The sequence below is a fragment of the Marmota monax genome, unplaced genomic scaffold, assembly GCF_021218885.2.
Source record: "Marmota monax isolate L192 unplaced genomic scaffold, Marmota_monax_Labrador192_F-V1.1 WCK01_AAM20220418_F8-fsc00020, whole genome shotgun sequence".
In the NCBI taxonomy this organism is placed as follows: domain Eukaryota; kingdom Metazoa; phylum Chordata; class Mammalia; order Rodentia; family Sciuridae; genus Marmota; species Marmota monax.
The window spans coordinates 14,209,280-14,234,901 of NW_026692912.1; the positions used below are offsets into that span (position 1 = coordinate 14,209,280).

At 54.3% G+C, this 25,622-nt stretch overlaps 1 protein-coding gene and 1 long non-coding RNA gene across 7 annotated transcripts; one reads left to right on the forward strand and one right to left on the reverse strand.

The window, feature by feature from the left end:
• Positions 1-286: 286 nt before the first annotated feature.
• On the reverse strand, positions 287-23,816 carry Traf1 (TNF receptor associated factor 1). Of its 6 annotated transcripts, none has more exons than XM_058581663.1 (10): positions 22,666-23,275; positions 21,353-21,442; positions 20,693-20,829; positions 20,096-20,464; positions 18,388-18,472; positions 11,013-11,078; positions 10,142-10,552; positions 8,575-8,752; positions 6,940-7,088; positions 287-4,836 (listed from the first exon to the last, which is right to left on the reverse strand). In XM_058581663.1, the coding sequence occupies exons 4-10, from the start codon at positions 20,233-20,235 to the stop codon at positions 4,618-4,620; spliced, it is 1,248 nt and encodes a 415-aa protein (XP_058437646.1). In that variant the 5' UTR covers positions 20,236-20,464; positions 20,693-20,829; positions 21,353-21,442; positions 22,666-23,275; the 3' UTR covers positions 287-4,617. The 6 variants fall into 6 exon arrangements, with proteins under 6 accessions (XP_058437646.1, XP_058437645.1, XP_046307501.1 ...); XM_058581662.1 differs by having other exon boundaries at positions 21,257-21,442; XM_046451545.2 differs by lacking the exons at positions 21,353-21,442; positions 22,666-23,275 and adding an exon at positions 23,686-23,816.
• On the forward strand, positions 7,085-8,581 carry LOC131424435 (uncharacterized). Its single transcript, XR_009227433.1, has 3 exons — positions 7,085-7,906; positions 8,072-8,315; positions 8,420-8,581. It is a non-coding gene; the product is annotated as an uncharacterized LOC131424435 (long non-coding RNA).
• Positions 23,817-25,622: the final 1,806 nt, after the last annotated feature.

The following is a 25,622-nucleotide window of genomic DNA, read 5'->3' on the forward strand; positions in this document are numbered from 1 at the left end:
AAAAATAGCTGTCACATCTTGGAAGGACATGGCCTGATCCAGACGCAGATGGGAGTGAAGGAGAGGGGGTAGGGAGCAGGACTCTTCACCTGCAGTGGGTGTAGGGACGGGGGGAATTCCTTTCCTAGGGAAGGTCCCTATCCTCAGTTCCAACAGAGCTGGCTGCAGAACACTGCTCCTCCTGGCTGAGCCAATGAGAAAGACCCTTAATGCTGTCCAGTGGCTACAGATGTAATTCTAAGTTTTCTAGAAGGCAAGTTAAAAAAAACAAACAAACAGGTGAAGGTAATGTCAATAATATATTTAATCTGTCAAAATTTTTATCATTTCAGCATGCCATCAATATAAAAAATAAACAATAAGTTAAATCCTCTTTTCTATGGAGTCCTCCAAATCTTTTGTGTGTTTTAGACTTACGCCATCTCAATTTGGTGTAGCCACAGTTTGCCATGGGCATCAGTGTTCCGTGGCTGCTGTAACAGGACCACAAACTTAGGGGCTTAAACCTGTAACAATCTATTCTCATAGTTCCAGAGGTCAGAAATCTGACATGAGACTTATGGGGCCCAAGTCAAGGTGCCTGCAGGGCTGCGCTTCATCTGGAGGCTGAGGGGAGAGTGTTCCCTGCCTAGGCTAATCTGCACTGAGCTACCAGTGTGAAGGTACTATTTATCTATAAAGGGGGTCTAGTGGCAGGTTAGGGGTGCTGCTGCCCCATGCAAAAGACCTCAGTTCAAGGAGGGGCCCCAGGGACCATATGGTTCACCTGCTTCATTTTACAGATGGGAAAACTGAGGCCCAGAGTGAAGAAGAGCTTGCCAGAGGTTCCCAGTGAGTTGACAGTCCAGCCGGGTCCACCTTGCCACATTCCCCGTGCCCTCTCTAAGCTTTGGTTCCCTGCCCCATGGCAAAAAGGCGAACAGGGACAGAAATGGAGCGCTGTGTAAAAAGGGTCACAGAGACACCCGACACTGGAGCTATGGCTTAGCCAAGGCCGATCTGCCTTTAGGGGCGAGAACTACTGCACCCCGGTTGCCTGGCCTGCAGTGCCCTGGACGGGTTGGAGAACCTTAGGTGCCTGCAAAGCCCACAGAGACTTTTTGTCCCCTGCCTTCTTCTAGAAAGCCTTGGGGACAGCAGCTAGCAGGCTTTCCGTCCTGGCAAACGTCCTGCCCAAGGCTCAGCCCTCCCCCAGCTCTGCTCTTCCTGTGGGGCAGTGAGGTGGTCTGTCGGGGGCACAGGATCAGGCCAGAGCCTTTTGAGACTTGGGAGAAGACTGAGCCTGGGGCCTGGTGCTGGCTCCCCTGAGCTCCTCGTGCACCTTCCCTGTGCCCAGCTCCCAGTGGGCAGGTGGCTGGAGTGAGAGACTCTCTGCAGGCTCCCCCAGGCCTGAGATTCTGGGTGCTCACTTCACAGTCTCCACAGGTGCCCCCAGACAGATTACTGCTGAGCCAAAGTGTCATCCACACTTATGAACAGGGCCAGCCACTGGCAGGAGCCAGACAGGAGCAGGAGGGGAGCTCTGTCTCTGTCAGGTCCTTCCTTCCCTCCAACCCCCGCCCCTTCATTCCTGCTCCACCCCAACCTAGGCTGACCTGCAAAGAGACCTTGGGCAGAAGGACAGGGTCCAGGGCCACACGGGCTTTGAAAACACCTGATTGCAATCCAAAAGGAGCGCTGGGCACATTGCCCACTCAGCTCACCATTAGGCAGCGTCAGCCCAGGGGGTGGGGCATCTACTCCCTCTTGGCCAGCTGCAGATCAGGGCTTTGCAGAATCAACTTCCGAGGGACTGGGTGCCCAGCCTGTGGAATAGCCCTTAGTCACTGCTTCCTGAATGTCTGGCTCTGGGCCATTTCTTGTGGCCTGGGGTGAAGAGGTTGTGGTTCCTACCCTCTTACATCTAGGCGGGTGGCCAAGGCCCTGCAAGGGGAAGGACCAGCCTGAGGTCAGCAGGGATTGGGAGGCAGAGCCAGACCATTGGGAAGGGGGGTGTTATGGTCTTGATTTCTGGCTCCCATCAGTGGGCTGAAGGCCAAGGGTTGAACTGGTACCAGTGGCCGTGGAAGTAACAGTAGATGCCATTTAGAAAGCTCACCAAGCCACCTCTACCAATTCTTGCCGTGCACTGCCTGACTTCAACTCCTCAACACCCCTGTAAGGGTGAAGTTACTAGCACCATTTTACAGATGAGGAACTGAGGCCTAGAGAAGTTACATAACTTGCCCGAGGATGCTAAGTAACAGAGCCAGCACCAAAACTGGACTCCAACGCATTCAATCTCGACCAGACGCCAGGCTGAGGCTGGGGATAAGGTCTCAAGTGATCTGCACATCCTGACCCCAGGAACAGAGCCATGGGCTGTGAGGATGTTGACCAGTGGCCCTGTGAGGGCAGGCAGGGCCAGATCCTAAGCTCCCCAAGATACAGGGGCCTGGGCGGAGCAAAGACCCCACCAACACTCCCAGTGGCAAGAAGCCTCCCTCAGTCCAGCAGACAGTGCCCAGACTCCAGCGAGGTCAGTGCAACTGGCCTGCATCTGCCACCGCCCACCGTCCACAGTGGAGTCTAGAGATGGCAGGCGACTGGCCAAGTCCAAGCAGAGAGGACGGAGTCTCTGGACACTGAACACTCTGATGGCCGTGAGGCTGCCCTCACCCCCACCAGATGTGCATGGGGACAGACAGGTAACTCTCCAGGGAGGACAAGCAAGAGAGAAGCTTTTACCTTACCTACCCGGATGCCCGTGCCTCGGCTCAGCTATGAGGTGGTCCCCCAAAGCTCAAGTGTTAGACAACAGTGAGGCATTCAGAGGTGAAGGGATTGGGATAGGAGAGCCTTAAGCTAATCAGTGTGTTAATCCACCTGAATGGGTTAACTGGGTGGCCACTGTAGGCAGGGGGTGTGGATGGAGGAGGTGGGGCATTGGGGACATGCCATTGGCGTATATATTTTGTCCCTGGTGAGCAGAGTAGTCTCTCTCTCTCTGCTTCCTGCTGCCATGTCCTGAGATGCTCTCCTCCACCATGATACTCTGCGTCACCTCGGGCAGAGGACGGAGCTGAGACCTCTGAAACCAACAGCGCCAAATACGCTTTTCCTCCCCTAAAATTGTTCTTGTCAGGTCTTTTGATCTCCCAGACCCTGCGCTAGGGGAAACAGGCAGGCAAATGACCCATTTCACAGATGAGAACCCGAAGCCCTGAGGATTGAAGTCAATCGCGGCCCCAGTAAGCCATCGGGAGGCTGCAGGGGTGAGGGGTCAGGGCCTGACCTGATGCCCTAAGTGGCATGGGAAGTCTCAGGGCCCCTGGGAGGCGAGAAAACAAGCAAGGGCCACCAACCACTGTGACAGGCAGGAAGCTGCAGGGGCTCCTCTCTCCAGCCCCTCCTGTGTGTCACCTCCCTTGAGCATTATCACAAAACCCACCATGGGAGGCAGGCTGGGGAGGGTCTCCCCATTACAGAAAGGAGAAGACTGAGGCCGAGGGGGAATGTGCCTGTGGCACAGTGGCCTCTGATGCCACCCGCAAAACTGGCCATACCACCTCCAGCTCAGTGACGGCCTTCTCAAGTGTGGCTTGGGATGACCACGACTGTATACTGGATGAAATCCTCAAAGAGATTTGAAAAAACATTCTTTCTTTGGTTGTTATACATATTTAAAAGGTCAACCTCTGCCCGGTGCCCAGCGGTCCCGATTAGTCAAACCTGAGAAGTGAATAACTTGGATAGTGAACTGGACACAGGATTCTGGAAAGCCCCACAACGGGGGCCTCCAGGCAGGGGAAGTGGAAAGCGGTCTCTGCCCCCTGCCCTTCTCCACGTTCAACGGCTGCTCCCCGGAGCCTGCAGTGACCTGGTCTTATCTGGATGAAGGGAAGGGGGGCTCTGGCTGGTGGAGACACCAGACACAGGGGCTGTGTCTGCTCACAGGGGAAACCGAGCTTCCAGGCCCCAGGGGAGGGGGAGGTGTGGGCCAGCTCAGCCTGCCTGGTGGCACTGAAGGTGAGGGAGGGACCCAAGGGTGGGAGGCTCCTGAATGTCCCAGGGGTCCCTGAGGCACTAGGCTACCCTGGGCCAGCAGGTGTGGAATGGGGCTTCCTTGGCTCTAAGAAACATTAAAGGTCCACAAATGCAGCCTCCAGGCTGATGCCCTTTCCCTCACGTGGTCCTCCGGTGACGAGGGCCTCAGTCCAGGTCTGGACAGACTGAACCCACATTGGCTCCTGCCACTTCCCCTGGTCCTTGTTCTGGCCCTGAGCAGGGAGACAGCGTGTGGCCAGTTCTCCACTGGGGCCCTGCAGAGACCTCCTATCCTGCAAGCTTCTCTGCTCAGGCTCACTGGGCGCCCTTCGGGGTGCATCAACATTCAGGGTGGAGCCACTCCTGGGCCTACCAGTGTTGCACGGGCTGCAAGGATGGGAGCACCCCGCCCGCCTCCTTTAGTCCTCTGCCTGTACGGGCCCAGCCCAAGGTCACGCCATCCTGACAGCGGTCACAGTGAACCTGCCGGTCCTGCACAGATCATGTCAGTCTGGGCCCATCCTGTGTCCCGGGGTGGTGAGTGCCAGGCCCCCAGTCTCAGCTGGTCCTCCCTCAGGGGCCCCCCCTGCCCTAAGCACTGGTCTCCACGATGCACTTGAGGAACATGGTGTCGTCCTTCACGTAGGCGTGCTTGGGCGAATGCAGCCTGTTGAGGGGGAAGAAGAGCGGGCAGCCGCTGGCCACGTTGGTTTCACTCTGAGGCCGCTGGAAGGACGCTGAGCTCAGGTCGGGCCGGAAGGCGTCAATGGCATGTTCACGGTTGTTCTGGTCCAGCAGCATGAAGGTGACCTTCAGGGCAGGGACAGGTGAGAGATCAGGCCTGGGCAGCATTGGGGCTCGGAGGCCCAGGTGGGGGGCTTGGAGGCCCGGGTGGAGTGTTGAGGGCCACAGCCAAGGCCCAGCCAGACTGCGGCAGTGGAGGGCTCCGTGCCCGTTGCCTGTGTGGCCCCAGTGACACTTAGCTGGGTCTGACTAGAGTCAAGGAAACCATGTAAGGACACACTCAGGGTACTGCATGACCCCCATAAACGGAAGCACCTGGTATTTTGGGTAGATTCAGGGACTGTCCTAGGATTAGGATCAGCTGTCCCACCCAGCAGGCAGGCTGGAGGGTGTCCCAATGCCACAGTCAGGTTTACTGGGCCGTTGGGGGCTGAAGGTGGGGCAGGAGGCTGGACTCAGTATCCTAAATGTGCCCTTTGGCTCAGAAACTTCTGACTCATCAACCACAGCTGGAACCTCTGGGTCCAAGCAGAGAGGCAGGAACAGACAGGGCTGTCAACCAAAGCCCGGTGACACTGACCTGAATTCTGGTATTCACAGAGCAGATGTGTGCTCTCCTAAGAAGCAGATGAACCTCTCTCCCTGGCACATGTCCCTGAAATGTTTGTCGGGAACTGAAGCTGCTTCTCCTACTGAAGTAGTTCTTTAACTTGGCTGCAGGTTAGAATCCCTTTGGGGCGGGTTAACCGTCCTGATGCTCAGCACTTACCACTTGCTGGAGCGAGTCTCAGTGCTGGTGTTTTTAAAAAGCGTCCGCAGTAGCTTTGGGAACCACTGCTTACTGACCCACCTGGTTGCTCCCCACCCCAGATGAGCTCTGCAGCCTTGACACCTCCCCTCACTAGATGCTGCTGTTCACTTGCCGGGATACCCAGCCTCTCCTGACTCTCCTTTACACATTTTTTTAAAATTTATTTTTTAGGTGTAGATGGACCAACACAATGCCTTTATTTTTATTTGGTGCTGAGGATCGAACCCAGGTCCCGCCCGTGCTAGGCGAGTGCTCTATCGCTGAGCCACAATCCCAGCCCTAAACATTTTTAATAGACTATTATTTAGAGCAGTTTTAAGTTCCCAGCAAAACTGAGTGGAAAGTGCAGAGATTTTTCATCCCCAGCACCGTACCGGCACCTCTCCCACTATCAAGACCCTGCCCCAGAGAGGTGCACCCGCTACCAAAGATGAACGTGTTCGAGCACCTGTTGGCCACCAGAGCCCGTGGTTCACATTAGGGTTTACTCTTGGTGTGGTGCATTCTGTGGGTTTTGAGAATGTAGAGGATGTGTGTCCATCATCACAGTATCATATGGAATAGTTTTGTGGGCCTCAAAAATCCTCTGGGCTCCATCTCTTTCTTCCTTTTTCTCCCCTACTGACCGGAAACCACAGATCTTTTTTCCTGTCTTCATGACCCACAGTGGGGATCCGACAGTACGACTGGCTTTTCAAGACTGGCTTCTTTGAATAGCAACATGCACTTAGGCTTCCACGTCCTTCCGTGGCTTGACAGCGCACGCACACGGAGCAATGCTTTACTGTGTGGATAGGCACAGCTGGCCTGTTCTCCCACTGAAGGGTGCCCTGCTTGTTTCTAAGTGTCAGCAGTTAGGTATAAAGGTGCTATGAACGTCCGGGACATGTTTTCACCTCCTCTGGGCAGACACCGAGGAGCATGACTCGGGGATCGCGGGGCAAGAGCATGCTAACTTTTTAAGAAACTATCATACTGTCTTCCAAAGTGGCCGCGCCATTCTGCATTCCCACCAGCACGGCATGGGCTCCCCTGCATGTGGTGGTGTCAGTGTTCTGGATTTTGGTCATCTTAACTCCGTCCTAGCCTCAGAGCACCTCCCCCTGGACGTTTTCCTTATCAGGCCACCCTGTGAATTCCACTTGCACACGCCTGCCCTTCGGGAACTCCATGTTCTGGACATTTTAGCTGCTGGGCTCAGGGGCTGGAGGGAGCCTTGACTAGATCCAAACTCAGCTTCTTGTTTTAAAATAGGGGGAACTGGAAACACAGGGGGTGGGGACGTGCCCAGGTCACTCGGCCAGTTCATGGCTAAACAGGTCGTCTGCCCTTCCCCCCACATTTGCCCAGGCCCATACCTTGTTCCGGAAAGGCCAGGACAGCAGAGCATCGTACTCCCCCCTCATGATCACGATGAAGAGTGACAGGTGGGTCCTCTTCCCAGTGCCGTCCCCATTCAGGTACAGCCGCAGGCACAGCTTGTAGCCATACTTGGCAGTGTAGAAGGCTGCAAGGCACAGGAAGGGTCAGCAGAGCTCGGAGGTGGAGATGAGGAGACCCAGGCACTGCGGTTAGGTGCGCCCAGGGTCAGCAGCTCAGAACCAGGCAAGCTCCGTGGGAGCCCGGCTGCCTTCTCAATGAGCGAGTCAAAGAGGGATGGGCTCCCCGAGGTCGGGCAGCCTAATGGCTGTCGGCTGGCCTTCTGTATCACAGACGCAGGGCCGCCCTGAGCTCTGGCTCTGTGGTGTTGGTGAGGACGGAGGACCTGCACTCTGAAAACCTCTCCAGGGATACCAGAGAACAAGCTCTGGCTCTAGGACCCTCTTGGAGAGCCCTGCTCTCACCAGCCTGCATGTGATCCTGGAGACCAGCCCGCGAAGGAGAATGGCTGCCGTGGCTACCGGCCTGGGGGCAGAGCAGGACCCCACCTCCCAACACTGGTCCCTTCTGCTGTCCTAGGCCAATGGCTGGGCTCTCGCCCTGGGCAGCTCTAACGGCCATCCCATCGGAGCCAGTTCCCACAGCTGGCAGCTCTGGTGGCACCTCCCTGGACAGAGGCAGGGTGTGGGGCAGGCAGGAAGTGGTGGAGGAGGGACAGGCTGATGGTCTGACTCATCACCGGGTGTTGGTGGAGCAGGAAGCCAGAGGCAGGCTGGCTTGTCCCCTCTGTGGAAAGATGGAGGAGGAAAGGTCTAGCCTCACATGGGGGCAGGATGTGAGGCCACCCCATGAAGAGGTCCACCCCGCAGAAGAAACGGCTTTGGGACCTGGTCCTGCTCTGGGGTGTAGCCCTCTGCTGCCTTGCCATTGTCCCAGTCTCCTGAGGTAAGCAGCTTCGCAGGTGACCAGTGGGACTCCTCCTCCTTCTTGGCCCCTCCCGGTTCACTTGGACACACAGGAGTGACATGGCGGGCGGGGGGAGGGGGAAGCACACGCTCCACACCTGGCTTCTGTGCAGCCTTGGCGGGATCTAGCCTTCCTGGGCTTCAGTTTGTTCAACTACAGAATGATGTCGAGGAAACGGGCACCAGGTGACGGAGGCGCTGAGTGGTGACCCAGGAGGCCCCAACACACGGTGCAGTACAGATGGGGCTGAAGCCACGGATACAGGAATGGGAGCGTTATATGCACAGGACATGCACGAGCTGCCCACAGTCAGACCAACCGGACACCAGCGCGGGCGGGTCTGACCCAGTTCCCTCCTTGTCTAACTGCAGACCGGGGCTCTCCGTGGGTGGGTCCCACAGTATCCCCCTCATTTGCACGGACTGCGGCTCACGTTGCACCTTCTTTCACACAGAGAGCCTCTGGGTTAACAATGTTTATTCCTATTTTCAGAACGCACTGACTGCTGGGTGTGGCTGAGGGCCAGAGGGCAGGGCACAGCATGCCCACTGTCCCCGGTCTCAGCATGATCCCAGGCCCTGGCCTAACAGGCCCCGCGGACTGTCTCAGCACTGGCTCCTGCCCACCTGGTCACTGTGCCCTGTTACCTGGGGAGAAGAGGCTGATGGTCCTGCCACACGCGGACTCATGGCACCGCCTGGCGACGTTGGTGACCTTCCACAGGAAGGTGCCGTCGTAGGAGGCCTCCTCCATGAGGCGCAGGCTCTGCTCCAGTTTGCCCAGAGCCTGGTCTTTCTGGGCCAGGGTCTGCTGCAGCTCCACCACCTGCAGGAAGCCCAGTCAGGCAGGGACACCGGGCCCGGCATGGGGACGAGGTGGGGATGGCGGGATGTGGAGTGGACATGCCCCTGACCTGCGGTCCTGCTCCCCACCCCCCGGGGCACACACATCTGCACTGGCACGTCTCCTGCCAGGAGTCCCTTTCCCTTCCTTTGTGAGTCATCCATCAGGAAGCAGCTCCCCTGGCCCCTCCTGGGGAGGCCCTCGCCCCTGGCCCTCGCTCAGCTGGCCTCTCCTCCACTTTCTCACAAGGCTCTGACCGTGGTCTGGGAGGCCTGATGGCCTGCCTTTCCGACCAGCTGGGCCTAGGCTCACTTCATCCGTGTTCCTATTTGGCAGGGGGCCAGCCTGTAAAAGGACAGCCAGGAAGTTTGCTGGGGAGAAGACAGGGTCCTCAGGAGATGTACCTTTTCCCTGCGGCAAGTTTCATAAATAAAGGCTTTGTTTGGCCACTCTAAGCAGTGCCCAGCCTTGCTAGTGGGATTTCCCAACGAAATCTGAAAGAACAAAACTATCCTCAGGTGAGGGAGCCAGGAACTGAAGTGAGAGCCCTTAAGGAAGATTTAACCCCTAATTTTACTGATGGGGAAGCTGAGGTTCTGAGAAAGTGACTTGCTTAGAGCTACTCTGTAAGTTAGTAGTGGAGCCAAAACTAAAATCCAGGCCTCCTTCTGTATGAGACAATGATGCAGTGTTGCTACAAAATAAAAAGCAACATTAGCATAGTGACCGGATATGACAGGAAAAGTATAAGCTCTGGAATAAAGGAGGAGACAGACGGGTGGATTATCTGGAGTCAGTCTGGGACCTGGGATCACTATATTTGGGACCTGGGACCATTATATTGGCTCCAAGCAAATACGATCCTTTAGAGACTGAGCCCATGCATATGAAGACCACAGGAAACAACAGGCTCTGAAGGACAGGAGAGACCCTGGGCATTTGGCCTAAGGAAGGAAAGGCTGGTTAGGACGTAGTCACTGACTATCCATCTCTGAAGGGACTTGAACCTGAACTTGTTTTGTGGACCCTGGGGGCCAGGGCTAGGAACAGTGCAGGGGAGACAGAGAGACATGAGCTTAGTAGAAGAAAGAACTTTCTAATAGTGAAAAGTGTCCAGCAACAGAATGAGCTGCCCGGAGCGGGAGGGAGCGCCCTATCCCAGGAGCAGCTCAGCAAAGGAACTGAAGCACTGGATGGGGTCGGGGTTGACCTTGACTGGGGCTTCTGACCCCGGGCTCTGCCTGGAAGGTCCTGGGGCCCAGGAGATGGGGCGCCTCTGCTCTGTGAATGTTAGGGGGAGGCCGGCCTGGTGCTCTGGTGACGGGTGGCAGGGGCCTCCCTGAGCTGACCCTGAGGGCCTCTCATGCTCACCCTCTGCTCCAGGCTCAGGATGTGCTCACGGTCCAGCTGGCTCTGGTGGAGGGAGGCGGCCAGGGCCAGGTGGGAGGCCTCCACCTCCTTGTTGAGGACGGCCACGATGTTCTCGAACACACGCAGCTTCTCCTCCAGCTCGGCCAGCAGCTTCTCCTTCAGGAAGTGCTGCAGGGCCAGCTCCTCCTGGCTCTCGGAGCAGGGGGCGCGGTAGCAGTCCACCTCCAGGTCCCCCGCCACCTCCACGGCCGCCTGCAGCTGCAGGTCTGACAGGTTCTGCTCCAGGGCCATGGGCCCAGAGCCCAGGCCAGGGCCCAGCTGGGCCTTGCAGTGCTTCATGAACCCCAGCAGCAGGCTCAGGTGGCTGGCGTAGGAGGAGGCCTCGTGCTCCTGCACGGCCTGCGGGCTCCCCTGCAGAACAGCAGAGGCCATCACTGGAGAGGGGCGGATGGGCCAGGAGGGTCCTGGCATCAAAGGCCACCCAGGAAGTCAGACCCATTTCCCCAGCCCAGGGGAGTGGCTCTCTGTGCCGTGGGAGGGATTCAGGAGGACCCGGCACCAGACGCGCCCATGGTGAACCACATGCCTCCCAGCCTCTACAGAGCCATCCTTCCCTGCCACACAATCCCAAGTCAGGACCATGGAGAGGGGCGTGGGGGTCACTTTCATGACCTGCAGCAAGGCTTAGGTGAGACATTAAGAAGAACTTCCCTGAGCACTATGATGACTTAACAGAGAGACCTGTCATTTGGAAAGTCACTGGTGTAAGGGACATCCAGAGGAGCAGCTTGATGTTATAGGAAAATGTCAGAGGGGTTCAAGAAGGGAGACCCAGAGGACACGACCACAGTGGACACACGCAGATGCTTACCTTGAAGGAACAGCCAATAGCTGCAAAGGGACACCCGACTCCAGCCTTAGCCACCTCAGGGTGAACCTGGAAATAATAATGGTGTCACTGAGGACATTTTATGGGGATCCCTGTGGTCACCCTTAGGGCTCTCAGTACAGCACCAAGCTCCATCAGGGCAGGAGGTGGGCTGGGCACATGACTTTGCACATGCTGTTCCTTCTGCCTGGACAACTCCTTTCCACCCTCTGAGCCGCAGCCCTTTTATGACCTTCCTTCAAAACAGGACCAGGGCCCCTGCTGTCATCTTCAGCAGCACCAGGACCCCTTGCACACGGACGGCTCTGTGCTCATCACTGTGTGGTCGCCCCCACTGGTCTGGGGGCAAAATACTCAATGGCTACTTCACCAAAGAAGACGTATGAATGACGAATCAGCCTGTGAAAAGACGCTCTGTGTCACCAGTCATCAGAGAAGGCGAATTATAACCACAGTGAAATGCCACTCCCCACCTGCTAGAGCAGATGAAATTAAGCTGTGACGAGATCGAGTCTTGGCAAGGAAGGGAAGCAGGAGAATTTTCTCGTGCTGCTGGGTTCAGACACCGTGGAGGCATCTTATCAGGCTGAACCATCCTTCTAAGATAACTTATGTCCAGCCCAAGAATGTTCTTGATAGCTCTGCTCAGAACAGCCCTAAACTGTGAGCAATCTATGTAACCAAGTGGTGAACAGATAAATAAAATGTGCATCCATACTACAGAACACCGCTCATCCACCAGGTGGAATTAAATAGTAACAGGAGACGACATGGGCGAACCCTGAAACATTACGCTAAATGAAAGAAGTCACACAAAAGATGACATACCATTCTACTCTTTTTTTTCCCCCTGATATTAGGGATTGAACCCAGGGTGGTCAGCCCCTGAGCTACCTGCCGAGTCCTTTCAGTTTTTTGAGACAGTATCTTGCTAAGTTGCCAAAGCTGGCCTCCAACCTGTGATCCTCCTGCCTCAGCCTCCCAAGTGGCTGGGATTACAGGTGCATGCCCCCCCACCCCCGGCCCTTGATTCCATTCTTAGGGATTCTAGAAAAAACAAGGCTACAGTGGTAGAAATTAGATGGGCTGCTGATCCAAGCTGGGAGGAGACGGCGCAAGGACACGGACAGCTTTTTCCAGGGCAGAACTACCGTTAAGATGGTGTTATGCTTCAACCAGGATTCATCAAACTGTATACTTAAAACAAGTAAATCTGACTGCATGTAAATAATAGCTCAACTTTTCAACAGCTTTATTATTTTGATTCGAAGGAACGAGTTTGTGGGGCACAGTGAAAGGGGATCTGGAAGAACAGAGGAGGACACTAGTCATCCCTCTGCACGAGGAAAATAAGCAGAGGGCCGTGGGCGTCATGAGCAGCTGGCCTGGGACTCATGCACCACCAGTCGGGGCCCACCCTGCCCCACCGTCCTGGGCTTCAGGGACAAGTTGTTCCCAGCCAAAAACAAAGAAAGAAAACAGATGCTTCTTGGGAGACAGGCAGAGAGCGGCCTTGGCAGGGAGACACTGGCTCTGGGGAGTCAGGGGCAACAGAGCCCCCCTCTCCTCACAGGTCCCTTTGATGACAGGTGGGAAGCAGGAGCCTGATGCCGAGGGACCCGGGAGCTGGGCACACGACCTGGGGGATCTCGGGGTCTGCGAGTCCCACACGTCCACGATTCAAAGCCTCTGCAGTTCTAAGGTTGAAGCTTGGAGTGAGTCATCAGAGGGGTAAGAAGGTGACAGTGGCCATGCTAGCAGTGGAATCTGAAGCGTCCTCTGAGTGAGGTGTGTCCTTCTGTGGCAGAGCCCTTATGGTGTGGATGAACAGGGAAGCCAGCTTGGGGTAAAACGCCAAGCAGACATCAGGGTGGCACTATGACGTGTGTGTACAGGTGTGGGCTGTGACCAGTCGAATCCTGGAGGAGGAGGAGGGGCAGGGTGACTCGAGGGGCCTCAGAGATTAGCCAGGCTGCCCTGTCTCATCAGCCATCACTCCCTCCTCAGAGAGTAAGGGCTGAGGGGTGTGGATTGGGGTTTGCAGCACACAAAATTTCTGTCCCTTCACATGCTAGCCAGGTGGCCCTGGGAGAGTCATTAACTTCTCTGTCTTAGTTTCCCCATCTGTCACATGGGGATGACAGTGCCCGCCTTTAGAGTCATTGTGAAGATTAAATGAGACACTACATATGTGTGCTAGCATCAGTTATTTCTTGCAAAATAATTCTGGGAGTGTTTAATGGTTTAAAACAACACAAATTTATTATCTTACAGTTCTGGAGGCCAGAAGTCCTAACACTGAGGTGATGGCAGGACTGCGTTTCCTCTGGATATGGTGGTGGGGAATCTATTTTCTTCTTTTTTTTAGCTTCTAGCAGCTGCCATAGCTTCAAGCCGTAGCTTGGGGTCCCCTCCCTCACCTTCACAGCTGGTGCCCAGCATGGCTTGCTGACTCTCATCGCCCTCTTGGGAAGACCCCTGTGATCACGCAGGGAGCCCGGGGTAATTGCCCCACCTCGAATCCTGCATCTAATCACAGCCACAGCCTTCTTTTGCCACTGCCATGAGCTGAGGGGCCCCCGCCATTCACATGTTGGGGTTCTAGCCCCCCCAGCATGTCAGACAGTGGAGACAGGGCCACCGGCTAAAATGAGGTCATTATGCGTGCAGTCATCGGACTCGTACCCTTACAAGAAGGAGACATTTAGACGCAGAAGACCAAGTAAAGATGGCCACCTACAAACCAGAGGGGGCCACGGAGGAATCCAGCCCCGCCAGCACCTTGTCTGGAACCTCACAGCCTCCAGAACTCAGAGAACAAATGCCCAGGGTCTGCCCACCCCGTCTTGGCGCTTAGTTAAGGCGGCCCTAGTAGAGAACAGCCACGAGCACCATCGACAGGTTCAGGGATTATGATGCGGACATCCCTGGCACATTTTTCTCCTGATACCACGTTCAATAAATGTGAGCCATTAGCAGTAGCATGACTGGTATTAACATTCTTCCTGCAGATGACCGGCCTCTACCCAGTCCAGTAGCGCATGCATCTCTTTTAACCCCCACGACTCAAGCTTGTGACAACTAATTCTATGAAACTCTATCAGATTTCTTCAGATGGGTAAGAACGTCCCTAGATGTGTGCGTACCCAGAACGTCCTGCAATGACAGAGGACCGAGGCATTTCTGCATGCTGCCTCGTGGGTCCCAGCACCGTCCTTGGCGGCAGGCGGGGCTGGATGAGCTGCCGCCTCACCAACTGAGACTGGGCTGAGCCGCCAGCTGAGTCTGGGTTTTCTCTCCCCCAGTTCCAAGCCTTGGCGAGGCTGTGCTGCTCTCCCAGAGCTGTGTAGCTCTGGGGGCCTAAGCACTGCGAGAGGGACAGGGCTCTGAGGAGGACGGGGGCGGGAGTCAGGGACTCACAGGAGGCAACAGGGCCAGGTGAGGTACAGCCCAGAGCCTGAGGGCCACGTCCAGGGTCCTTTCTCCCCATCACGGAGCCTTCACCTCACCTGAAGGCGGGGACCAGTGGCACAGAAGGTTGCAGAGGAATAACAGGGGATCAGTCCCAGGCCAACCCCAGGGTATGCCTGGAGCCACAAGTGGACCCTACGTGAATGGCCTCGCTGCTTGCAAATTGCTCAAAATAAAGTTGGCAGAGGAATTTCCTCTGAGGAGGAAACAGAAAGAGAGAAAACAACATGCCAGCCCCCGGGGAGCACGTGCCCTCTGTGTCTGAGGAACCTCTGGGTGTGGGTATTCCCCACCAGCCTGGCTACCCGGGCCCTTTGTGATCGGGTCACAGAAGGTCCCCGTGGGAGGCCCACACTCAGGGACCTGGGAACCCCCAAAGAATGTGTTAGGAGGGTGCCAGGAGCTGAAGGGCCACCTCTGGCAGCCACTGTGTGGAACAAGGAGGCTCTGCATGTGCCAGGTGCTGCCCACCATACTAGACTGGGCACAGAGACTGGCCGAGGATCTGGAGGCCCGGGGCTGGGTGTGTGTGTGTGTGTGTGTGTGTTTCTGCTCAGCCTCAGCTGGTGCTGACCGGGAGACACCCTAGCTCCAGGGGGACTTGGCTGTCTGATGCTGCCTGTTCCTGCCCTTCCCCTATAACTGGGCCAGTTCCCTCTCTGCTGTCCTCAGCTCTAGGAAGCCCTGCCTGATTCTCCTGGTTGAAGGTGGCCCTAGTCAATCCTGTCCTCCACAGCACTCGGTGGGATCTAGCACTTAAGGCTGACGCACGCACAACACATTTTGGGGGTATGGGTCAGCCCCCATTTGGAGACCGCATAGAGAAGATGCCTCCAGGCTAGGAGGCGGGAGCACGAGTTGGAGTCTGGCTTTGCCTCCCTCTTGCTTTGTGATGTTGGTCCAGATGCCAAAATCTCTTCCTCCCTGGGCCTTGATATATTACCTATCGGTAAAGTAGGGACACCACCACCGTCCACCACACAGGATGCCCGTCGGTCAGTGAGCTTATAGATGTAAACTGTCAGGGGTTCATGTCCAGGCATCACACTTCAGGGGACACAGATGGAGGACATTTGCCCCAGAGGCATACAGGTGCAACAGGGATGTGGTGTGTGTCTACCCCAGATCAGGAAGGGCCCTGGGGACAGGAGGCTGACTTACCTTTTGTGGCCCTCACAGGAGACAGATTTTAGCTCAGCATAAGTAAAGAAAAAAATCACTGCAGTTGTCAGAGTCCCCCAGCGTGGACACTGGTTTCACAGAGTAACGAGCTCCCTGTCTTTGGAAGGACATGAAGCCTCACGGCAGGGGTCCAGCACGGGGTGGACATTGAACTAGACAGCACAAATGCCTACCATCTTCAGACTCTAGAAAAAGTTAGGCACTATTGTGAGCCCCTGGCATCAGATGCCAGCTTGCTTTAGACCTTCGTGAATGGGTCAGAGAGGGAAGGGAGCGAGAGAAACACTCCCACCGTGGGGGTTTGGCACACAAAGTTCTTTTCCACTCACTGGTTCATCCTTCATTGTTATTTCTTCAGATAGATGACTCCAGGCAAGAACCAAGCCTCTAACCAGGTCACGTTAACCCTCTAATACGTGTGACTTACACCAGGTGCCGGTGCAGGACTCCGGGCCCCTCTGAGGGAGGTATTAATCTAATAAGTCAGAGGATGCAGACAAGCTGATAAGTGGACGGCGTGTTTGCAGGGGTGGGCACCTTTGGGCCTCGCTCCCCTGGTCTCCAGCCCAGTCTCTCTACCCTGTCTCCACTTTTTGGCTTCCCCCAGATACACAGTCCAACTTAGGCATCACCACAGATGCAAAGTATCCACTGATAACCACCTGCTTTCCCTTGGTCAAAAGTCCCCCCAAATTCCCATCAGGGGCAGGAGCCAGAGGAGTCCCTCGTCTTTCCACTCTGTGGCTTTGTGCAGGTGATTAGCCCACTGACTCAGCCCCACCAGCTCCTTCTCAGCAGGGCAGAGATGACTGTGCTGGGTGGGGAAGCCAGAAGGGAGGGGGGTCTGCCTGCATCTAACAGGCCTTCGCCCCTATGCCCAGAGCCTGTTGGAACACCCGTCGCTCCACCCCAAACGTCGCGCCATTTAGTTCAAGGCAGCAAGTTGCATACTGGGTTGTACAGGGCCCGTGGAGTCCCCAGAGTCTAAGCCTCTCTCCAGCACGACAGTCAAACGGGAGGCTCAAGAAGTTCTCCCATGGGTCAGTGGTTCAAATTAATCCTTCCTACACGGCCCAAGAAAGTGTACCTGATCCTGCCCCAGGAGGGCTGCTGAGGAAGGTTCGGGAAAGCCCTCCAAGCCAGAGCGTGGTAGGGCAGGAATCTCCCCTGAACTTTCTGAACATCAGGAACCAACCAGCACAGAGAAGGGAGACGCACCAGCCTTTGGCTCAGCAAATGCAAAGAAAAGCTCCCAGGCAGCTGCTGACCCATAGCCTGGACATCACAGATACTGCAAAGGCCCCGCAGAACCAACCTGACATCTTCACTTTACAGAGGAAGAAACAGCGCCTGGGAATTGCCTCCAGCCATGCAGTGAATGATCCAAAACCATCTTCAAATGCCAGCCTCCTGATCTCCACAGAAGGGAGCTTTGTCTAAAAGCAGCCAGACGTCTGTCCCATAGAGGGGCAGTGAGGATGGCCACTGAGACTCCCCAGTGGGCCTTGGGTCTCACAAATAAATGAGGGGGTTGGATTTTGAGCAGTGATTCCTACCTGTTTGCATTCACAGGCCCACAAGAGTTTTGTTGCTTTACTTGGGAGATTACGTTAACATAAAGATTGCTATCTTTTTATTGTACCTGGTAAAGGTTTTACCAAAAACTATCATCTACTATTGAATTTTGTTTATACAAAGACATGTCCAGGAAGGACACAGTCTCAGAGTAGTGTTGATTCTATAAATGGAGATAATTTAGCTTTATAAAAATTCACTATGCTTATTTTTTTAAAAAAATATTTTTATAGCAGATGGGCACAATACCTTTTTTTTTTTTTAATTTTTATGTGGTGCTGAGGATAAAACCCAGTGCCTCACATGTGCTAGGCAAGTGCTCTACCAACTGAGCTACAACCTCAGCCCACTATGCTTATTTAAAAAAATTTTTTTCATAAACCAGTGGATGGGATGTGGAAACTTCTGGGCTGTGCAGGTACCCAGGAGAGTTCTACTAGTTTGCAGGGGCAGAGTTCTAGATGGTGGTGTCTGAGAACATCTCCTCGCCCCTCACATTTTAAAGGTGTCTCTTACTTCTAGATGCACAGCTTGGCAGAGCCTAAGAGGGGGCTGATAATGGTCTATCCCTGCATCAGGAGGCTGGCTAATTTATTCCATTAGAACCTCAGAGTAAGTATTTTGGGCTTTGAAGTCTTGTGGAAAGTACTCTGCCATTGCAAGGAGAAAGCAGCCACAGATAATATGTAAATGGGTAGGTGTGACTTTATTTATGGACAATAAAACTTTATGGACACAGTGGTTTGAATTTCATGTCCTTTTCATGGATCCCCCAATACTATTCTTCTTCTGATTTTTTTTTTCACCCACCTAAAAATATAAAAATCATTCTCTGCTTTTGAGCTGTACAAAAACAGGTGGTGGCCGGATTTGGCACCGGAGCCACAATTTGTGGACGGCTGGTCTAGACCGTGGTTCTCAGCCTAACTCTATCACAGACCAGCCAGGTGGCTCTGGGGAAGACGCTTCCCCACGGTGAACGCCAATCTCCTCGCTGCTCATAAAGTGAATTCAGTCCAGACTCAAGGTAAAAGAGGGTGCACCTGTCAGGGGATATCTGGGCAGCTGGCCTCAACCTGAACAAATCAAGAGAACAGACAGATGCTCTTTCCTGGCTGTGCCAACATACCTTCTCCTGAGTCAGAAGGCTCCTTGGGCTTTCAGATTGGAGGTTGTCCCCTCTGCATTTGGGACAGATCCCATCTGGGCTGTTTCTGGGGAGACATGAGCAAATGCCCTGAGTGTGGCGTCCACTCCCTGCACCACCCACTCCGCTGGCAGCTCTAAAAGCCCAGGCCTTGCCCAGCATGGTGGCTGACAGCAGCGGTCACACAGGTCCAGAATCCTGGAGCCGCCATTTTCAAACCTCCAAAGCCTGGGGCATCCATGTTTTTCTGTGGTTTGTGGGAAAATTCTTTGGCAGCCAAACCTGACCTGAACTGACCCTTGCTGGTCCCACTTGATGTGACTACTTGTATGTTTCACTGTAGAAACATTAAAGTGCTTCATTACAGGGTAATCCCCCTATCCCTGCTGGAAGAATTACATAATACGCTGACTTGATTTTCTAAAATGTGAAAAAATTCTGAATTCCAAAACATAACTGGCTCTGGGAATTCAGACAGGGACTGAGGACATGTAATTAAGTCACTCTTCTCAGCACCTTCTATTGCGTTTTGGTTTCTTATATCTGGTGATTACAGATGATCATGGCCTATTAGAACAAGAAGGGGGTCTCAGTTATCATCTAGCATGGAGTTAGGACAGGGTGTCCGATTCTGACTTGGGTCGCACATGGGCACCTGTGTCTTTATGAAGTCCCCAGGTGATTTTTACTGACTTTACCCGTTTTACAGGTGAGAAAATTGAGGCCTTGGAGGCCTGTGGATGGGCCAAGGGTGGAATGAGTTCTGAGCAGGACAGAAGCCTCTTTGTGCTCAGGGGCTTTGTGCCTTTCCCTCCCCCACCTGCCCTTTCCACTCTCGGGACCTTCTGCCCCCTTCCCACACCTCCTGCCTCCCTCTTCTCTGTCACATTTGAAATTTTCATTCAGCTTGATTCAGGTTTCCCACCTTAAGCTGAAAAGCCCCAAAGAAAAGGTCATGGCCATAGTATATGGCTTCTCGAGACAGCACATTTATGCCAGGAAACTGACCTGGGGCAAGCTGACCTCATCTCTCTACAAGGCTTCAGGGTCCTCACTTGTAAAACAGAATTATAATAGTACTCACCCCTCGAGGTTGTCCTGAGGACATAAGGAAAGAGTACTTGGCATACAGCAGGTGCATAACAGTTGCTTAAGGCAAGATGCTGATGTTTCACTGAAGTCATACACTTCTGAGTTGTTCAAATTTTAAATATAAATGTCTACATAGATACATATTTTTATCTTTGTCCCCTTTAAAGGGTTTCCAGCCAAGTACTGAGATATATTTGTTGAACCATTTGTCATTCACCAAGGAGCTGAATACTCAATATTAGAAGAGCTTTTTTTGAGTATTGTTCATTAGGTCTTGTAACAATTCTGCAAGGCAGAAAACTGCTTTACAGACAAGAAAGTTGGGGCTCAGAGACACCGGCAGTTTGCCCCGGGCCACACAGTGAGTGCAGAGGTGGGTCTGGAGTGTGGACACTGTGGGGCTGAAATCTTTCTGTGGCTACTTCTCCTTCTATCCACAGCCACAGGGGCAGCATCAAGGAGAAAAGGGTGTGGACCCTGAGGCCCAGAGAGGTACAGTCACTTGTCCCACGTCCCTGGCTCCTCTCAGCCTCCCTTCCATCAGGGGTCCCTCCCCAACACCTTCGTCCTGCCCACCCCCTGTTTCTTGTCCCCTCACCTCAGGTTCTCAGAGAGACAGGCTGTGCAGCAGAGGGCCCTGGGTTCTGGTGGGTCCTGGCAGACAGTGCGAGGGCACCCGAAGGGAAACTCATTCTCATCAGGGGCCTGGTGGGGGCTGCTGGCCGAGTTGGAGGCCATCTTGGGGGCCGTGCAAGCTGCTCCAGGCCAGAAGGCAGCCCTGTGGAGTCCGTGGGGAGAGGAGAGGAGGGTTCTGGCCTCGGCCACCTCTCTGGTGAGCAGAGTCTCTGGTGATTTGATCTTTTCCTCTCTGGCTGTGTGTAGTTCAACGTCACAGCTGAGTCACAGCAGGGATGGAGCAGGAATTACCCTTCGTGGTGAGAAAAATCCCCTGTATGGTGACCAAAGGCTTCAGGAGTGTCCAGTCATTTTTTAGAGTGAGAAAGAGCAAGAGAACGAGTCAGAGAAAAAGGAGCATGTCACAGACTTTCAGGAGCCAGAGTTCCCCTGAGAACCGCAGGCTGCTGCTGGCTTCCTCTGCCTCCTCCCTGGGGCATATCGGTAGAAGCCACAGCTGGCCACTTGTCTTGTCCCCTGGGACCTCTGAGCAGTGTAAAATTCTCAGTGGGATGCTCACCTTCTGGTGGAAATCCCCAGGGTCCTGGAGGCTGGTCCCAAATTCAGGTTCAAGGTCCTTTAGCTCTGCCCTGTCACTTTTACCTGGGTGACCTCAGGGAAAAGTCACTTTCTCACTGTAGGTCTTGGTTACCCCATCTGTTTAAAAAAAAAAAAAAGCAAGTTTCAACTGGTGGTCTGTCTCTGGGCTTTAGGATTCGGCAACTCTGTGACTAAGCCTAGAAGAGGGAGCAGAAATTCTTCTGACAGCCCAACCCTGCCGGTGGCATGTTGCACCAGTCACAACAGTGACAAACAAAGCCCTCCCCTTCTTTGAAGTCCAAGGCCTTAGGACCTCAGACTCCGCTGGGCCCTCTCCCCACAGCCCCACTCAGGAAGTCATAGGTGGCTACATGCTCGGGTCAGGCGCCACCACTTCCCTGCTCTGAGAAGAAAGCACTAAACAAATAAAGATCTTAGGGAGTGGGGCTCAGTAGCCAATGTAGACATATTTGCAGGAAAAGTGGACCGTGGGAACCGTGCTCCTGGCGTCTACTGTCTGCTCCCTTCCAATCCATACAACAACCTGCTGGGAATGCCTCTGCAGTCACACACAGGTTCAGAGAAGCAAGATGCTTGGTCTGGAGTCACAGAGTCTCTAGTGGTGGAGTGGGATTCGCACCAGGGCTATGGGTCTCCAGGGTCTGAGTTCTTCAGCCACAGAAGAGTCATAAGCAAGGCAGCTGGGTTGAGCCTCCAAGCCGAGCTCCCCCTGATGATCAATGGAAAAGATGACCCTTGCACATCTGTCTATTCCACTGAGTTGCCACTGGGGTTCTGCACATATTCAAAGTGATTTCCAGTCGGGGGCTTTGAGGTCAGACAGACCTGAGTTGGGATCCTGGATCTACCACTTACTAGCTAAGAGTCCTTACACAAGGGCTTTACTTCCCTGAACCTTAGTTTCTGCATCTATAAAAATGGGGATAGTGATACCGCTTCACCCAACTGTTCATGATGAGTGAATGAGATGGTGGGTGAGAGTAGAACACAGTTCATGGTCCAAGTGATGTGCTCAGAAGGCTTTGACATTTTACTCATATTATGGCCATAGCCCCTTGACTCCTCAAAATCGGGAAAGAAGATGAAAATGGTAAATTACACAGAGTATTTTTACATCTGTCAACTTAATCTGAGCCTCCCAAGTGGGCAAGGCAGGTTGGATGTTGTCATCCTGCCCTCAATAAACCCAACTGCCCACCTTTCCTGGGCTTCCAGGGGCTGTTGGCAAAGAGGTCACTGTGTCCTATGGCTGCAGTGTAGATCAGGACTTCCATCCTCACCTGAGCCTGCCCAGCACTCTCAGCCCACCACTCTAGTTCAAATTATCAGACATTTAACTGCATGCCCCAACATGCAAACTTCCTCCATTCCCACCTGCCCCTCCTTCCCTTGGTTTGGGATAGAAGAGGAACCCAAGCCTTATCTCTCCATGCAGCTTCCATCCCTTTCTGTCCCCTCTGACAGGCCAGTTGTCATCCACTCCCTCTAGATGCTCCATCCCAACAGCATCAAAATATGCCCAAGCGGCTCTAATAAGTTTAAAAATAAATAAAGGCATTACTTTTTAGCACTGTTAAGTATTTTACATACACCATCTCATTTAATTTCTACATGCCCCCCCGCCCCAAGAGGCACATATTATCACCATTATCCTCATCTTACAGATGAGCGAACGGGGAGAGGTAAATCAGTGACTCGGGTTAATAAGCGCAGGTTAATAGAGGTTAGCAAGCACAAGGTCCTCTGTTCAGCTACCTTCCAGGGCATGCCCGAGCCCAGAGCTTTGCTCTAATCACATGTGCTTTAAAATTGTTAACCTTCATTCCAAATCCTCCTCTCACAACTATTTTTTCTCCCCTCTCGGCAGACCTTCTAGAAAAGACTGTCTACACAGGTGCTTGAGTCTCCTGGGAACCATTTCCCCAAGATTACCGACAGCTCTGGCCCTTCCTTCCGGAATCCTTTCCTTCCTGGCTTCCCGCACCCCTTTGGATGGAGTCCTTCCTGCGTCTCTGGCTGCTCTCCGTGGGTCTCCTTGCCCACTTTCCCTACCACCTTGAACCTCCATCGATTCTTCTCCGTGGATCCACCCACGGAGAACCGCGCGCGCGGAGTCCCCAGCGTCACGTGCCCCAATCTTCCCCACTGGTCCTGGGGCGCGCTGGGCCCAGACTCGGCTTTCCTTGGCAAGTTTCAGTGGCCACCCTCGGGCGCGGGGCTTTCGATCCCATCGCGTCCCGCCGTCCCGGACCCAGCCCCTGCGGCCCTGCTCCGCGATGCCGGTGGCCAGTCTGTCGCCCCCAGCCCTGCCCATACGCCCCCCAGGGCAGGTGACTGTCGTTTCACCACAGTCACAATTTCAGATGCGCGCAGAGCTCTGCAGAAACACCAGCCCGTGTCTGTTTCAGGACGAACGGGCCCCAGGGGTACCCCAGGCGCCCGCAGGAAGGGCCGGGACCGTGAGTCGGGGACCGGCTTGGCAGCGCGGGTACCAGGGTCCGGCGCCGCGAGGCCGGCACTTGGGGAGCCCCGCCCGTGCGAGCGCAAGCTGGGGCGTGCGCGGCTGGCGGGGCCGGAGCCACCCCGCGGTCCCGGGCTGGGGGGGGGAAGGCAACCAACCTCCGCGTCGCCACGACCTCCCCGCCACCAGCCGGGAGCTTCCGGTGGGCGGCCCAGGACGTGGCCAGGCCGGCGGAAGCCGCGGTCCCCACAGCCCCCGCTCGCTCCGGGGGCGGGGCGGACGCTCCCCGAATGGGGAAACTGAGGCCGGCGGCGGGCACCGAGCTCCCGTTGGCAGTAGTCAGTCCCCTCCTCCGCGCGCCGCGTGCCAGCCCGGTGCAGTGATGGCACTTACTTAATAGTGCAGCGCCCGCCGCGGAAACCAGCCCACCCCGGGGATCTGGACCCGCCGCGGCCCCTCGCCGGCGGGAATTCCCGCCCCCCGAGTCTCACCGGCTCGTGGATTCCTGCAAAGAGCCCAGGGCACTGCCAGGCTCGCCCAAGTTTAGACAGTGGCCGCAATCAGGACGCAGCCCGCCCTTAGGCGCTGCGCATCTACAAAACTGGTTGTATGGAGGAATCGTTTCTGCTTTTTAATCCAAACACAGCGGGTGTGCACGCACACCCACACACCCACGGCTACTTGTTCCCCATGAATTTATGTACATGAATCAAAAAGTTATGGAAATTAGCGTTGGTGTAGAATATGAGTTTAAAGGGTAAAAAACATATTGTTTGCGAATCACTGATTTGACAGGTCTCCTCTTTTATCAGACCTCTAATTCCTGCGGACCAGACTGCTCAGGGTGGAGGAGGACGCCCACGTTGCTGATTTTGTTTGACCTTCCTAGGGACACCCATGAAACTCCCTTTGTGTGTTATGATCCCTGTTTTGTTTGTTTGTTTTGTCTTGACTCTAAGGTGGAGTTTTAGAACTGGGAACAACCTTCTGCTTTTCTCTTAACCTGGGGTGTATGTAAGTCTCCCACCCATTAGAGGCTGAGCTGCTGTCTTCCAGTTTCAGGCAGACAGGCTGGGGCTGCAGCACAGATGGAAGCAGAGAGGCTCTGGCACAGGAGGACCTCTGGGTTCCACCTGGAAGGGAGATACCTGCTTGAGGACAGAGGTCCCAGGAGCCTCCTGGAGATAATCCTGTAGGAGGCTGACCACAAGTGGCCTTTTCTAAGACCAAAGAATTCAAAAAGTTCCTTCCATCTCTGACTTAAAGATTCATCGATTCTCAGTCCAGTCCCTGAAATGGAGTTGCTTAAGGATGTGGGGCCTATAGGAGCCATTCTCTGGTCCCACTTCTCTCCTGCCGGCCCTCCCTCTCTGCCCTAAGCTAGTATAAGTGAAAGGCAGGCAGTCTGACCTCACTCTTCATGTGCCACATCCTGTTTTCAGATTAGTGAGCTCATTCGCTGGAAATTTACCAAAGGAAATAGTTTAATTTTGGAAAGTACCAAAAACTTATTTGTAGTCACTCGACATCATTTTGGGGGCTCTTGGAATAGAGGGGGGCATCTCTGGAGGACCTCTGAGTGGTCAGGGAACAGTACGGCTACAGAAATTGAAAGTGCAGCTCTGTGAGGCTGAACCTGATTCAGAAAGGAAATAAAACCTTTTGGGAACTACTCGTCTCTACGGAATAGATTTATTTTTTCTGTTCTAAAAATGGCCTTAGATCGGAGGTCAGAGCATGGGACCACAATGAGGAACCAGAAAGCAAACACAGGGAAATGAGATGTTGGCGCCTCAGTAGGCTTTCTTCTTATCCATGGCTGTTCCCCTTGTTCTCAGAGGCAGAGAATGACTTTCATTCTTCAGTTTTGCCCCAGTCTTCCAGCTGTCACACTCTTGACATTGAAGTGGCCTGACAGGTCTCACAGTCTCTAGAGCCTGTGGCTCCTGCCAAAGAGGCAAGGACTGATGGTCAGGAGGACTGGATAATTAAAGGGCCATTCTGTGTCAAAGATGGTAGAGTACAGTTGAATCCCCGGAGACTTGCCTCCAAGTATCTGACCACCTCTTGGCCTGGGGAGTAGGTAGGAGCCACCTGATTCTTTAAACCAGCCCAACACACCAGCCTGTTCTTCAGTCTCTTAATTCTGGACATTGGTTTATCAAGAGACTAGTCTATAAGTCATGGTGACCTATCTTTCCGTCTGACGATGAGGAGGAGTCTCTCCTGGGAGCAGGTTGGGAGACAAGGCACTGGAGAGTCCAAGGTGGGGGAAGGCGAGGCTCCACGGAGGGGTGAGGGGATGCAGGGTGGGCTGCGGTTGCTGCAGACATTATTGTTTACTCCCCCTGCCCCCACATTTATTGAACACTTGTACCAGGGTAGGCCATCAGCACACTCCGGCTTTTAGCTGTGAATGAGATGACAA